Raw genomic sequence first — 16,190 nt, 5'->3', positions numbered from 1 at the left:
TAAATGAGTGTGTGAGTGAGTGAATGAGTGTGAGTGAATGAGTAAATGAGTGTGTGAGTGAGTGAATGAGTGTGAGTGAATGAGTAAATGAGTGTGTGAGTGAGTGAATGAGTGTGAGTGAATGAGTAAATGAGTGTGAGTGAGTGAATGAGTGTGAGTGAATGAGTAAATGAGTGTGTGTGAGTGAATGAGTGTGAGTGAATGAGTAAATGAGTGTGTGAGTGAGTGAATGAGTGTGAGTGAATGAGTAAATGTGTGTGTGAGTGAGTGAATGAGTGTGTGAGTGAATGAGTAAATGAGTGTGAGTGAGTGAATGAGTGTGAGTGAATGAGTAAATGAGTGTGTGAGTGAATGAGTGTGAGTGAATGAGTAAATGAGTGTGAGTGAGTGAATGAGTGTGTGAGTGAATGAGTAAATGAGTGTGTGTGAGTGAATGAGTGTGAGTGAATGAGTAAATGAGTGTGTGAGTGAGTGAATGAGTGTGAGTGAATGAGTAAATGAGTGTGTGAGTGAATGAGTGTGAGTGAATGAGTAAATGAGTGTGAGTGAGTGAATGAGTGTGTGAGTGAATGAGTGTGAGTGAATGAGTAAATGAGTGTGAGTGAGTGAATGAGTAAATAAGTGTGAGTGAATGAGTGTGTGAGTGAATGAGTAAATGAGTGTGTGAGTGAATGAGTGTGAGTGAATGAGTAAATGAGTGTGAGTGAGTGAATGAGTGTGTGAGTGAATGAGTGTGAGTGAATGAGTAAATGAGTGTGAGTGAGTGAATGAGTAAATAAGTGTGAGTGAATGAGTGTGTGAGTGAGTGAATGAGTGTGTGAGTGAATGAGTGAGTGTGTGAGTGAGAGTGAGTGAGTGATTGAGTGAGTGAATGAGTAAATGAGTGAGTGAGTGATTGAGAGTGTGAGTGAGTGAGGTGGTGAGTGAATGAGTGTGTGAGTGAATGAGTAAATGAGTGTGTGAGTGAATGAGTAAATGAGTGTGTGAGTGAGTGAATGAGTGAGTGAGTGAGTGAGTGAATGAGTGTGTGAGTGAATGAGTAAATGAGTGAGTGAGTGAATGAGTGTGTGAGTGAGTGAGTGAGTGAATGAGTGTGTGAGTGAATGAGTAAATGAGTGAGTGAGTGAATGATTAAGTGAGTGAGTGAGTGAATGAGTGTGTGAGTAAATGAGTAAGTGAATGAGTAGGTGAGTGTGTGAGTGAATGAGTAAATGAGTGAGTGTGTGAGTGAGTGAATGAGTGTGTGAGTGAATGAGTGTGTGAGTGAGTGAATGAGTGTGAGTGAATGAGTAAGTGTGTGAGTGAATGTGTGAATGAGTGTGAGTGAGTGAATGAATGTGTGAGTGAATGAGTGTGAGTGAGTGAATGAGTGTGTGAGTGAGTGAATTAAGAAATGTGTAAGTGTGTGAGTGAATGAATGTGTGTGAATGAGTGTGAGTGAGTGAGTGAGTGAATGAGTGTGTGTGAGTGTGAGTGAGTGAATGAGTGTGTGAGTGAATGTGTGAATGAGTGTGAGTGAGTGAATGAGTGTGAGTGAGTGAATGAGTGTGTGAGTGAGTGAATTAAGAAATGTGTGAGTAAGTGTGTGAGTGAGTGAATGAATGTGTGTGAATGAGTGTGAGTGAGTGAGTGAATGAGTGTGTGAGTGAGTGAGTGAATGAGTGTGTGTGAGTGTGAGTGAGTGAGTGAATGAGTGTGTGAGTGAGTGAGTGAATGAGTGTGTGTGAGTGTGAGTGAGTGAGTGAATGAGTGTGTGAGTGAGTGAGTGAATGAGTGTGTGTGAGTGTGAGTGAGTATGAGTGAATGAATAAATGTGTGAGTGTGTGTGAGTGAGTGAATGAGTAAGTGTGTTTATATTGTTATAATATAGAAATACAGGAAAGCATTAATGAATTGATGAAGAATAGATCATTTATTAAAGTTGCTTTTCAGTTGATTCCATTGATATATCAAGTAGAAGTTTCAAACGTCATGACTGTATAATAATGCATGTAAACACATGGACTATATTAAAAAATATATATCCCTTGTACAGACAATGTTTTATGTTTCAGTTCCCTTATTCCAAAGTGACTGGTCTGAATATAAAAAAAAGATCCTGAAAAGAAAATAACCTGATCTATTTATTTAATTCTTCACGTTGTTGTCGTCAAGCAGAAATGGAGATTTCAAGTTCTTGTGCTTGAGCAGATTCTCCAGGCCCTGAAACACAGACGTGGGGAAAATTGAGTGAGTGAGTGCATGTGTGTGTGTGTGTGTGTGAGAGAGAGAGAGAGAGAGTGTGTGTGAGTGAGTGAGTGAGTGAGTTAGTAAGTGAATGAGTGAGTGAGTGAGTGAATGAATGAGTGAGTGAATGAATGAGTGAGTGAATGAGTGAGTAAGTGTGTGAGTGAGTGAGTTAGTAAGTGAATGAGAAAGTGTGTGAGTGAGTGTGTGTGTGAGTGAGTAAGTGAATGAGTGTGTGAGTGAGTTAGTAAGTGAATGAGTGTGTGTGTGAGTGAGTTAGTAAGTGAATGAGTGTGTGTGTGAGTTAGTAAGTGAATGAGTGTGTGTGTGAGTGAGTTAGTAAGTGAATGAGAAAGTGTGTGAGTGAGTGTGTGTGAGTAAGTGAATGAGTGTGTGAGTGAGTTAGTAGGTGAATGAGTAAGTGTGTGTGTGAGTGATTTAGTAAGTGAATGAGTGAGTGAGTGAGTTAGTAAGTGAATGAGTGAGTGAGTGAGTTAGTAAGTGAATGAGTGAATGAGTAAGTGTGTGTGTGAGTGAGTTAGTAAGTGAATGAGTGAGTGAGTTAGTAAGTGAATGAGTGTGTGAGTGAGTTAGTAAGTGAATGAGTGAGTGAGTGAGTTAGTAAGTGAATGAGTGAATGAGTGTGTGTGTGAGTGAGTTAGTAAGTGAATGAGTGTGTGAGTGAGTGAGTTAGTAAGTGAATGAGTGAGTGAGTGAGTTAGTAAGTGAATGAGTGAGTGAGTGAGTTAGTAAGTGAATGAGTGAATGAGTGTGTGTGTGAGTGAGTTAGTAAGTGAATGAGTGTGTGAGTGAGTGAGTTAGTAAGTGAATGAGTGTGTGAGTGAGTTAGTAAGTGAATGAGTGTGTGAGTGAGTTAGTAAGTGAATGAGTGTGTGAGTGAGTTAGTAAGTGAATGAGTGTGTGAGTTAGTAAGTGAATGAGTGAATGAGTAAGTGTGTGTGTGAGTGAGTTAGTAAGTGAATGAGTGTGTGAGTTAGTAAGTGAATGAGTGAATGAGTAAGTGTGTGTGTGAGTGAGTTAGTAAGTGAATGAGTGTGTGAGTGAGTGAGTTAGTAAGTGAATGAGTGTGTGAGTGAGTTAGTAAGTGAATGAGTGAATGAGTAAGTGTGTGTGTGAGTGAGTTAGTAAGTGAATGAGTGAGTAAGTGAATGAGTGAGTTAGTAAGTGAATGAGTGTGTGAGTAAGTGTGTGTGTGAGTGAGTTAGTAAGTGAATGAGTGAGTGAGTGAGTTAGTAAGTGAATGAGTGAGTTAGTAAGTGAATGAGTGTGTGAGTGAGTTAGTAAGTGAATGAGTGAATGAGTAAGTGTGTGTGTGAGTGAGTTAGTAAGTGAATGAGTGAGTGAGTGAGTTAGTAAGTGAATGAGTGTGTGAGTGAGTTAGTAAGTGAATGAGTGAATGAGTAAGTGTGTGTGTGAGTGAGTTAGTAAGTGAATGAGTGAGTGAGTAAGTGTGTGTGAGTGAGTTAGTAAGTGAATGAGTGAGTGAGTTAGTAAGTGAATGAGTGTGTGAGTGAGTGAGTGAGTTAGTAAGTGAATGAGTGAGTTAGTAAGTGAATGAGTGTGTGAGTGAGTTAGTAAGTGAATGAGTGTGTGAGTGAGTTAGTAGGTGAATGAGTGAGTGAGCGAGTGAGTGAGTTAGTAAGTGAATGAGTGTGTGAGTAAGTGTGTGTGAGAGTTAGTAAGTGAATGAGTGAGTGAGTGAGTGAGTTAGTAAGTGAATGAGTGAGTTAGTAAGTGAATGAGTGTGTGAGTGAGTTAGTAAGTGAATGAGTGTGTGAGTGAGTTAGTAGGTGAATGAGTGAATGAGTAAGTGTGTGTGAGTGAGTTAGTAAGTGAATGAGTGTGTGAGTGAGTTAGTAAGTGAATGAGTAAGTGTGTGTGTGAGTGAGTTAGTAAGTGAATGAGTGTGTGAGTGAGTTAGTAGGTGAATGAGTGAATGAGTAAGTGTGTGTGTGAGTTAGTAGGTGAATGAGTGAGTTAGTAAGTGAATGAGTGTGTGAGTGAGTTAGTAAGTGAATGAGTGAGTGAGTGAGTTAGTAGGTGAATGAGTGAATGAGTAAGTGTGTGTGTGAGTGAGTTAGTAAGTGAATAAGTGAGTGAGTGAGTTAGTAAGTGAATGAGTGAGTGAGTGAGTTAGTAGGTGAATGAGTGAATGAGTAAGTGTGTGTGTGAGTGAGTTAGTAAGTGAATAAGTGAGTGAGTGAGTTAGTAAGTGAATAAGTGTGTGAGTGAGTTAGTAAGTGAATAGGTGTGAGAGTGAGTTAGTAAGTGAATGAGTGTGTGAGTGAGTTAGTAAGTGAATGTGTGTGAGTGAGTTAGTAAGTGAATGAGTGAATGAGTAAGTGAATGAGTGAGTGAGTTAGTAAGTGAATGAGTGAGTGAGTAAGTGAATGAGTGAGTGAGTTAGTAAGTGAATGAGTGTGTGAGTGAGTTAGTAAGTGAATGAGTGTGTGAGAGTTAGTAAGTGAATGAGTGAGTTAGTAAGTGAATGAGTGAATGAGTAAGTGTGTGTGTGAGTGAGTTAGTAAGTGAATGAGTGAGTGAGTAAGTGAATGAGTGAGTGTGTGTGTGAGTTAGTAGGTGAATGAGTGAGTTAGTAAGTGAATGAGTGTGTGAGTGAGTTAGTAAGTGAATGAGTGAGTGAGTGAGTTAGTAGGTGAATGAGTGAATGAGTAAGTGTGTGTGTGAGTGAGTTAGTAAGTGAATAAGTGAGTGAGTGAGTTAGTAAGTGAATGAGTGAGTGAGTGAGTTAGTAGGTGAATGAGTGAATGAGTAAGTGTGTGTGTGAGTGAGTTAGTAAGTGAATAAGTGAGTGAGTGAGTTAGTAAGTGAATAAGTGTGTGAGTGAGTTAGTAAGTGAATAGGTGTGAGAGTGAGTTAGTAAGTGAATGAGTGTGTGAGTGAGTTAGTAAGTGAATGTGTGTGAGTGAGTTAGTAAGTGAATGAGTGAATGAGTAAGTGAATGAGTGAGTGAGTTAGTAAGTGAATGAGTGAGTGAGTAAGTGAATGAGTGAGTGAGTTAGTAAGTGAATGAGTGTGTGAGTGAGTTAGTAAGTGAATGAGTGTGTGAGAGTTAGTAAGTGAATGAGTGAGTTAGTAAGTGAATGAGTGAATGAGTAAGTGTGTGTGTGAGTGAGTTAGTAAGTGAATGAGTGAGTGAGTAAGTGAATGAGTGAGTGAGTTAGTAAGTGAATGAGTGTGTGAGTAAGTGTGTGTGTGAGTGAGTTAGTAAGTGAATGAGTGAGTGAGTAAGTGAATGAGTGAGTGAGTTAGTAAGTGAATGAGTGTGTGAGTGAGTTAGTAAGTGAATGAGTGAATGAGTAAGTGTGTGTGTGAGTGAGTTAGTAAGTGAATGAGTGAGTGAGTTAGTAAGTGAATGAGTGTGTGAGTGAGTTAGTAAGTGAATGAGTGAATGAGTAAGTGTGTGTGTGAGTGAGTTAGTAAGTGAATGAGTGAGTGAGTTAGTAAGTGAATGAGTGTGTGAGTGAGTTAGTAAGTGAATGAGTGAGTTAGTAAGTGAATGAGTGAATGAGTAAGTGTGTGTGTGAGTGAGTTAGTAAGTGAATGAGTGAGTGAGTAAGTGAATGAGTGAGTGAGTTAGTAAGTGAATGAGTGTGTGAGTAAGTGTGTGTGTGAGTGAGTTAGTAAGTGAATGAGTGAGTGAGTGAGTAAGTGAATGAGTGAGTGAGTGAGTTAGTAAGTGAATGAGTGTGTGAGTAAGTGTGTGTGTGAGTGAGTTAGTAAGTGAATGAGTGAGTGAGTGAGTTAGTAAGTGAATGAGTGTGTGAGTGAGTTAGTAAGTGAATGAGTGAGTGAGTGTGTGAGTGAGTTAGTAAGTGAACGAGTGAGTGAGTGAGTTAGTAAGTGAATGAGTGTGTGAGTTAGTAAGTGAATGAGTGAATGAGTAAGTGTGAGTGAGTTAGTAAGTGAATGAGTGAATGAGTAAGTGTGTGTGTGAGTAAGTTAGTAAGTGAATGAGTGTGTGAGTTAGTAAGTGAATGAGTGAATGAGTAAGTGTGAGTGAGTTAGTAAGTGAATGAGTGAGTGAGTGAGTCTACACATTCATATCAAATGCTGTTGTTTTTTTTTTTTGTTTGTTTGTTTTTGTAGTGGCTACAGAAATTTCTAGAGTTTTGTTATAAGCTGGTTCTAATATACAGAACCACAGTGCAAAGCTTAGTACCTTATCAAACGTTACCCGGATTCATCATCATCATCAGTTTGTTACACAAACTTCAGTACAGTGGCTTCTCAATAAGACACAGGCTCAGTATAAAATAAAGGCACTGAAATGGAAATGTGCCTTAGCTTTCACTTTTGCAATTAATTTCTACTAATTACAAACATTCATCATTATACACTTACAATAAATGAATCGTAATAATGCCAGTGTTTGTGGGATGCATTCAGACTCATAGCAACATATAACAAAATAAAATGTACATTAAAATGTAACAAAACTAAATCACAGCTAATTAAACATTAGCTCTCAGGCCAAGCTTTCACTGGTGTGCAGAGCTTTCTGGTTTTGTACAAATGTCCACCACACTACTATCTCTTTTTAAAAAACACACACAAAAGAATTAAGGCACTGAAATAAGGAGATGTATTTTTCCTCACTTTCTTCGCTGCAAAAACTTAATCGAGGTCATTTTCCACCTGCAGTTGCAGCTTGTATGCTAGCATGCTAGTCAAGAGAATAGTTTTTTTTTGTTTCTGTTTTTTAACCCAAGCCAGTCTCTCCTGATTCGAGGTCATATTTAGATCATGTTTTTAGCTCATATTTAGAGGAGACGAGTGTGAGCTTGTTGAGTTTACACAAGTTCTACACCTCATTTAGTAGTAATAGGAGGAGGAGGATAGTATAAAATCTCTATCAATGTACTGGTATGTACAGATGCAGATACCGTATTCTCACACGCACAGGTTAGCCCAGGCTTCTTAGACTTTAAGAGTGTAAGAGATAAATACATGATAATGTGACATTAGTTAGTTCCTACAATGATGCCTCTGTATGTATAAACTCTTACTTCATTCATTAATACTGCTGAAATGAACAGTTCTGAAGTTGTATCAAGTGCTGTACCCTTTACTCACACATTTTCTAACACATGGTATATGGTATGCTGCAGTATAAGGCATTGTCAAGACTCAATCCCATACAGAAACAACCGACGTGTCAAAGATCTCTCACCTCTCCAAAATAAGACACAAGTGGAGAAATTTCACACACCGCTGGAGGATCACCATCCTGAGCCGCCCTGTAGATTAATAAAACACAGATCAATAATCGAACGTTTTCTTAGATTATTTTGAACTGTATTTTAAAGAACGACAGAGGTCTAGTAAAATGTTAAAATAATAAATACTTAATATATATCGTCTTATACTTCTAGACACATTTAGTTCACAATTCTTCATCTACAGGACAATATACACAGCATATTTGCTTAACATAGACGTCTCTTACAAATGCCGGTGTCCTGAACCCGTACTGCTGACTTTTCTGTTCAATTCAATTCTTTTTATTTTTTATTTGTTGTGCTTTTATTTTATAGCGCTTTTTAACAAATGGACATTCTCTCCAAATCTCCAACGAGCAAGCCAGAGGCAAGGAAAAACTCCCTAAGACATATATGAGGAAGAAACCAAAGGAACTAGACTCAAAAGGGAATCCATCCTCATCAGGGTGATGCCAGAGAGTGCGATTATGAATAATGTCCTCTCTACAACTGAATATAGTTAAGTGAAGTTGTGTAAAATGGAGCTTTGGTAGCTCCAAATTGTAACCTGGGCGGTGGAAGCTAAAGTGGTTAAGACTCTTGGTTGTTTATTGGAAGATCAGGGTTCAAGACTCAGCACTGCCAAGCTGCCACCATTGCAAGGCCCACAACCTTCTCCTGGGGTGCTGCATCATGGCTGACCCTGTGCTCTGACCCCACTGTGCAGTAATGTATATGTGACAAATAAAGGCTGCTTACTTACTTACTTAATTTTGAGCAATATACTGTATAAATATGAGCATCAGCATGATTTCTGAATGATGTGATTCTGATACTTTAAAGTGATGCTGTGATTCACTATTAAACTACAATTAATATCCTCTGGCTTTATGACGCGACACAAAGCATGTAAACAAGGAAAGAAACGAATAAGCATTTTTGGCACCTGCATTCTGAAGTGATGGGGTTGTCGTGCTCATCAAGGAACACGGCCTTGGCTTGCAATGCCCAGCGATAGTGCTGAGCCAGCAGAGAGCGCCTCACTGTGGTCGGAGTATCAACAGGCGCACCATCCGCATTTTTCAGCGGTGAGAACTCGTCCTCCCTGAGAACCTCAAACGCAACAAATTTTCTGCAACGAGAAAGGCAACGTCATGTCGTAAACCTATTTTAACGATTTTAAAAAACGACCTTAAACTTTTTTTTACTGATAACAAGGATAACAGGGATTCACTTTGAAAACTGGAAGACGTCGAAGACAAACTTCTCCATTTTTATTCCATTTGGTTTTGTCGGTTTCACAAAGTTCCCTCCTTCATCCACAAACGGCACTTTCTTGATGGCTACATGCTGCTTCAACTGGTCCTGATAATTCCTAAGAAAAAGAAAAAAAATGTTTAAATGCTAAATTAAATACTGTACAAATAATTTTAATGATGATAAAAATTGCAGGGTGATTAAACATGCTCTTGCTGTTCAGTATTCAGATTCACTCAAGCAGCACATCAACGGTGAAAATGTCGGATGTTTGGAACCATTTCAGTTTCTACGAGGGACAGTAGACAAGCGCTATTTTATCACTGTTCACGTCAAAGACGGAGAGGACTTCACCACTTTGACATGAAATCTGTCTCATGCACACTGTACAGAACAATATAACAAAAAGGAAAACCCCTGATAGCGACACAACCTGCAGTTTTTGGAAAGACAAAATCACAACACAAAAACATCTATGCAACAGTGGTAAATATAATAAAAAATAGAATTCATTGCCTTGAATGATCGACCTTTCTCTGCTGCCAAGGATAATATTGAGCTTCATCACACTGTGCTAGTCATTTTTTTCTGTCTGGTAGTATGTTGAGCTGATCATAATGGACAAACACTATACACATCTATCATTTTAATTTTTTTTTACCTGAAAAACAAAACAATATCAAAACCATTAAATAAAATGATAGGCATATACACAGTGTCACTCACAGGGCCACCTCCAATAGAAAGTCTCTGGTGAAGAAATGGTTGCAGATGTTTCCAGCATTGTACACGAGCTCTCCCCCAGGATGGCGCTGCTCTGCTGTCTCAGGCTCCAGCTCGCTGTATTCCACCACCTGGTACATGCCATCTACACGGCATACTACACCCACAGGCTCGGATGGATACGCCTTTTCTACCACCTCAGCAACACACAGGGGAGAAACAAAGGATGATGCATGGCAGAAATCCAGGAAAAACTAAATATGATGGAATATCGATCCTTAAATTATTATGAGTGCGGCATGTAGAGAAAGTATTATGGAGAACTTCTTATCGTGCTGGAGCTTGGGAAACTAGTACCTCGTCTACTGTGATAAAGACAAAGACTGGTAAGGATTTACACCACTAACTATTCCAGAGACTTGTGACAAACACATGCTCATATCTTTGAGTAAAGAAGTTGGACTATGGGCTGTATTGAGTCTCTGAAAATTGAACCATTACATTCCAGTCAGAGAGGAGGACAAGGTACTTTATTCTGTCCAACACACAAGTGCACAAGACACTGAAGAGTGTCAATATTGATACAACACCTTATAGGAGTGAGCTGAATGGTCTGGTAATAACGATCTTATTCTCAAGATAAAGACAATGGAGATGGTTGTGGACATGATTAGATTAATTCAATTCCACCCACTATTGCTGGTTGGACAGTATGAGAACAGTTACAACTTTCTGGGAATTTACACTGCTGAGGATTTATCCTGGGCCACACTGGACACATGGTGTATTTGGTAAAGAAAGGTCAACAATAGCTATAAATATAAATAATTTTTTGGCATCTCTGTTGGAATCTTCATCTAGAGGTTTACAAGATCCCAAGTTCGGATCCTTACAATGTCACACCCCTCCGTAGTCAGGCTCTCTGAGAGGGAGAGATGGCTTTACTGTCTCTCTCCTGACAATCATAGTGACTGTAGCCAGTCCTGGGCAGCTGTGAGCTGATGTATGCAGAAGGGGGCAGTAAACACTTTCCTCTGAGTGTATTTAGCTGCATGAGCAGTTTAAAAAGAGTTACTAGCTGGTTTCACGTGTCTCAAAAGTAGCACATGATTGCTGTCACCCTCCTCGCTTAGCAGCTGTAATGAGATTAAGGAAAGCTAGCTAGTGGGTGGGAGGAAAAACTGACCATATGGAGGCACATTTACGGAGTTTGTTAATATATTTCCAGTAAAAACAGAACTAAATATAATTGTGGGAGAGGACCGGAACTTTCTTCAGGAGTGCTCAGGATTGGTCAAGTTCATCTATTCATTCTATATTCAGTTTGGTATACGGTACCAAAGTGAATATCTAGACTCCATCTAGACTGTCAGACTCTGTCACGCTCTACCATTCCTCCTTCCAGGATGTCCTTTGCTATATTACACTGTATACCATATAATGAACTTTATACACTTGCAATGTGTGTAGCTTTGTCATTCTGAGGATATGAAACAACTTCACATAACTGCTTATGTGAATAAATGCCCTATGTACCAAATAAGTTAGCAATAACAATGACCGTAGTATAATAAGTACAGGTAAAATCAATTCCCATCCATTGTTACAACGTCACACATCACCCCGACCCACCAACAATGTGATCAGATGAAGACAAAAAGTAAAAACCTCATATTGTACACGTAGGTTCATTTGTACCTTAGCACCACAGTCGGCTCCTTTCTTCACACAGAAGCCAATAAACAGTGGATCAGCCAGTTTAACCAGGATGTTATCAACACAGTAGACATGAATATACTGCACCCCCCTTCTCTCCATATCCTCTAAGACCTTGTTGTCTACAAGAGCGCGATAAAGGCCTCCATTTCCATCTGAAAAGCAACAAAACAAACACATATTTGTTTAAGTGTTAAATATATTCCACAAACGATAATATAGAATATGTAATGTTTAGATAAAATGTTGTTTGCTCATCAAAATTGTGGGACAGTGTTTGAGTAACTGTTAAAATAATGGAAATAAACAACATTATAGTGAATCATAATACATTTCAGACACTTTTAATTTAACTAAGTACGAAAAGTACTAGACAGGAGCAAATCAAGATGATCTTTGATTGTGTATTTGATTGTGCTGCATATTTTGTTTAGATACAGCTATGTTGATTATGCATTGTTTTCAAAAAAATATCTCAAACCTGGAGCCATGGCTATCTTATTCTTCTTTTCCAGAATAATCTTCCCATCAAAGTCAACAGCTGGAATCATCCTCTGCTCGAACATCACCACATTGGAAGGATCCAAGTCAAAGTAGCCGTTCTCTTTGAAAAATTTCTCTGTGGGCTCCAGGGTGAACTCGCTGGTCATTATATACCTGTGTCCACCCAATATAAAGCAGACAAAGAGTTACTGGAGCTGATGGCTGTATAGTTAAAGCCCTCGGTTTTACCAGAGTGCAGAACTTTTAGATGATGGAATGAAAACATTTATGGGCTTTTTGGGTATATACACTATATTACCAAAAGTTTTGGGACACCCAGGGGGAGGAGACACTTATTATACTTTGCACTCACTGACATTAACTGCATTAACCTGGTCTGATTATCCAGCCAGATTGAAAATATACACTGTAGTGGGACACCCATCCAAATCATTGAATTCAGGTGTTGTTTTTCAGGGGTTGGGCTCGGCTCCTTAGTTCCAGTGAAAGCAACTCTTAATGCTTTAGCAAACCAAGACATTTTGGACAATTTCATGCTCCCAAATTTGTGGGAACAGTTTTGGGGATTCCTGTTCCAACATGACTGTGCACCAGTGCACAAACCAAGATGAGCGAGTTTGGTGTGAAGCATTAAGAGTTCACTGGAACTAAGGAGACAAGCCCAATATTGTGTATAGCATTATAGTGTATGATTGTGATTGAGGTTGAGGTGAAATTCACCAAGGCACTGTGCACTTGAGACCAAATTTCTCGCTTGCCAGGTTCTGCAACTTCCGAATACGCTCTGCTTGGATCTGATACAATGTTTTGCCACTTGGCAGCCCGACGTCATACATTCCTTTAGGATACGGAACTCCGAGTCTGGTTCCCTGCCCACCAGCTAACAGCAGCACGGCCACTTTGTTTTGAGCTATCTGTGAAAAACCTGCAAAGAAAGAAAAAAAAACAACAAACAAACTTTCTTTTATTGTACGTCATTCGTTTGATTATTTATAGCACTTGTCAATCAATGTAGTTTCAGCTTTAGTAGCAAACACAGAGTACTTTATAAGCTCTCTGTTTGCTTTATATTTTCACCACATTTTTCCAGTATCATAGTCAAAACAGAGCTGTTTATTTTTCAGTAAGGAACATCAGGATACAGGTTATGTCAGGTTATTCCTACACAGAGCAGTAAGTGTTTAAGACCACAGAGTTCTCTTGTTTAGTACAGTTGCTTTACAGCCTTATTTTTCCCCCTCACTATTTATACTCTGAACTCTGCACACATGTATTTCTTCACACATAATTCTTTCCCTGTAATACTTTACTATTCTAACTAGTCATTTTTATTCATATTATGATATTTTAATTAAAACTACCTTCCTACACCCATCAGGCATAACATTATGAGCAGTGAGAGGTGAAGTGAATAACACTGATTATCTCCTCATCATGGCACCTCTTAGTGGGTGGGATATATTAGAGGCAGCAAGTGAACATTTTTTCCTCAAAGTTGATCTGTTAGAGGCTTGACAAGGGCCACATTTTGATGGCTAGACGACTGGATCAGAGCATCTCCAAAACTGCAGCTCTTATGGGGTGTTCCCGGTCTGCAGTGGTCAGTATCTATCAAAAGTGGTCCAAGGAAGCAACAGTGTTGAACCAAGGACAGGGTCATGGATGGTCAAGGCTCACTGATGCACGTGGGGAGAGAAGGCTGGCCCGTGTGATCCGATCCAACAGACGAGCTACTGTTGCTCAAATTGCTGAAGAAGTTAATGCTGGTTCTAATAGAAAGGTGTCAGAATACACGGTGCATGATGGGTCAGGGCTGTTTTGGCAGCAAAAGGGGGATCAACACAATATTAGACAGGTGGTCATAATGTTAAGCCCGGTCAGTGTATACTAACAATATTGTGCTCTGCTTTAGGCTGACATCTCCTGATACTGTTATTTCCTTTGAAATGAATCACCAAAAATAAAGACAGGACAGCATGAGAAATATTAAAAAGTCATAAATACACCAAAAACAAACATCCCTGATTAGTTTGGAGTATAAATAGTAGGTAAGTAAAGCCGGACCTTCCTCCTCCCACTCCTGCAGTGAGCCCGGATCACTTCTCCGCACTCCGCCGATGAACTCGCGCTCTACCGGCTCCATGCGCCCGCACAGCCGCTCCTCCTCACCCGAGCTCTGTCTCGCGGCCTCGGCGGCGCTCCGGCAGTGTCTCACCAGCTCTCCGGGCTCCAGCTGAGACAGCTCGGCCAGAAACGCGTCCCTGTCCTCAGCCGAAAGCTCGGGCCAGAACCGCAGGACGTGACTCTGACCCGCGGAGTCTAATTTCACTTTAGCGTCTTCATACGACAACATGGTCCTGGGCACAATGTCATCAAACCCTGTCAGGAATTCGGCAGAGAAGACACCCGTCTCCTGTCCTCCTCTGGTCTCACCTGACTAACTGACTGACTGACCCTCCTCCCCTCACGAGGCTGAAGTTATTGTCTATTCGCAGTTTATTTAATTTCGCCGTTCCTCCTTAAATATTGAGATTATTTCGCCTCTAGATGGCGCTATTCGACCTGCGTGGAGATTTGCACAACTTTGCAAATGTATTACAATTTTCATTGTTGAGAAATATTTATTGTTGGAACAGTTAACAGATCATCCGTCAGATTTTCTATAACACTTATCCTATACAAGGTCACAGGGAGCCTGGAGCCTATCCCAGGGGACTCCGGACACACAAGGCCGAAAGCACCCTGGATGGGGCGCCAACACATCGCAGGGCACAATTGCATATACTATTGACAATTTAAAGATGCCCCATTGACAATGCGTGTCTTGGACTGGTGGAGGAAACTAGAGTACCCAGAGGAAACCCTTGAAGCACAGGGAGAACATGCAAACTTTAAACACAAAGGCCTAACTGGATCATGTTAATTTAAAAAATTTCCCGACATGAATATATGTTTTAAACCACTCGAGGTTGAACTATCCTGAGGCCCAAAAAAACTCACAACAATATGAAATAATCTTAAAATAGTATAATTTGCCTTCATCTTGGCCCAAAGTCTTATTTCCCCTTAAAAGTATCATAAGTCTTTAGATAAAATCATTTTCAGACCACTCTTTGAAAGGCTCAACAACCTGAGACAAAATATGACTACAATCAGAAATAGCATACATATTACTTTTACAAAATAACATCCGTCCATCTGTCCAGTCTCATTCAAAAGTCTTCATACTTAAAAGTGTTGATAATATTTTGCCTAAAATACCACATTTTCCAATAATGAACCAAAGTCCACCCTAGTGGTTAATGGTTTTAAATATTATGCACAATTATATATATATATATATATATATATATATATATATATATATATATATATATATATATATATATATATATATATATATATATATGTGTGTGTGTGTGTGTGTGTGTATGTATGCATGGTTCCTGCGTGGCGCAAAGTCTTTGTTAATCTTAACGTTTCATATACACTATATTGCCAAAAGTTTTTGCCAAAACTTGACTGACCTGCACAGAGTCCTGACCTCAACCCGATAGAACACCTTTGGGATGAATTAGATTGGAAACTGCAAGCCAGGCCAAAACTGGGATGTCTACCTTTACATGCACATGAATTTAATATGGAGTTGGTCCACAGCTATAACAGCTTCAACTCTTCAGGGAAGGCTTTGCACAAAGTTTAGGAGTGTTTTTATGGGAATTTTTCATTCCACTAGAAGTGCATTTGTGAGGTCAAGCACCGATGTTGGACGAGAAGGTCTGGCTCGCAGTCTCCACTCTAATTCATCCCAAAGGTGTTCTATTGGGTTGAAGTCAGGACTCTGTGCTGGTCAGTCAAGTTTTGGCAATATAGTGTATATGAAACGTTAAGATTAAAAATGACTTTGGGCCAGGCAGGAACCATGCATAGTCAAGGCCAGTCAAGTTCCTCCACATCAAACTCACTCATCCATGTTTTTATGGACCTTGCTTTGTGCACTGGTGTGCAGTCATGTTGGAACAGGAAGAGGTCATCCACAGTGCCTTGGTGAATTTCACTTCTACCTCAATCACATTCATACACTATAATGCTATACACAATATCGGGCTTGTCTCCTTAGTTCCAGTGAACTCTTAATGCTTCACACCAAACTCGCTCATCTTGCTTTGTGCACTGGTGTGCAGTCATGTTGGAACAGGAATCCCCAAAACTGTTCCCACAAAGTTGGGAGCATGAAATTGACCAAAATGTCTTGGTACACTGAAGCATTAAGAGTTCATTTCACTGGAACTAAGGGGCCAGGGCCAAGCCCAACCCCTGATAACAACACCTGAATTCAATGATTTGGAGGGGTACTTTTGGCAATATAGTGTATATTTTCAATCTTGTTGGATAATCAGACCAGGTTCATGCAGTTAATGTGAGCGAGTGAAAAGAGTAATAAGTGTCTCCCCCTACAGGTGTAAAAGGGGATCATTTAAGGTGGAAAGGCGAAGTCGACTAGAAAGATACATTTCTGCA

At 39.8% G+C, this 16,190-nt stretch overlaps 1 protein-coding gene across 1 annotated transcript; it reads right to left on the bottom strand.

Moving 5' to 3' along the window:
- Positions 1-1,889: 1,889 nt before the first annotated feature.
- uap1l1 (UDP-N-acetylglucosamine pyrophosphorylase 1, like 1) lies at positions 1,890-14,163 on the bottom strand. Its single transcript, XM_058383952.1, has 9 exons — positions 13,734-14,163; positions 12,390-12,594; positions 11,647-11,822; positions 11,148-11,320; positions 9,453-9,646; positions 8,704-8,844; positions 8,416-8,601; positions 7,442-7,508; positions 1,890-2,202 (listed from the first exon to the last, which is right to left on the bottom strand). Exons 1-9 carry the CDS (start codon positions 14,020-14,022, stop codon positions 2,128-2,130), a joined length of 1,506 nt encoding a protein of 501 aa, XP_058239935.1. The 5' UTR covers positions 14,023-14,163; the 3' UTR covers positions 1,890-2,127.
- Positions 14,164-16,190: the final 2,027 nt, after the last annotated feature.

The sequence above is a fragment of the Hemibagrus wyckioides genome, linkage group LG28, assembly GCF_019097595.1.
Source record: "Hemibagrus wyckioides isolate EC202008001 linkage group LG28, SWU_Hwy_1.0, whole genome shotgun sequence".
NCBI lineage: Eukaryota > Metazoa > Chordata > Actinopteri > Siluriformes > Bagridae > Hemibagrus > Hemibagrus wyckioides.
This window is presented reverse-complemented; position numbering and strand designations above follow the sequence as displayed.

Bases quoted from the DNA above. Each gene is read 5' to 3' on its own strand.
- uap1l1 (XM_058383952.1), bottom strand. From the start codon at position 14,022: ATGTTGTCGTATGAAGACGCTAAAGTGAAATTAGACTCCGCGGGTCAG. The intron at 12,595-13,733 runs GTCCGGCTTTAC...CTTTCTTTGCAG, and splicing joins GCAGGAGTGGGAGGAGGAAG to GTTTTTCACAGATAGCTCAA. The intron at 9,647-11,147 runs GTACAAATGAAC...TGTGTTGCTGAG, and splicing joins GAGCCGACTGTGGTGCTAAG to GTGGTAGAAAAGGCGTATCC.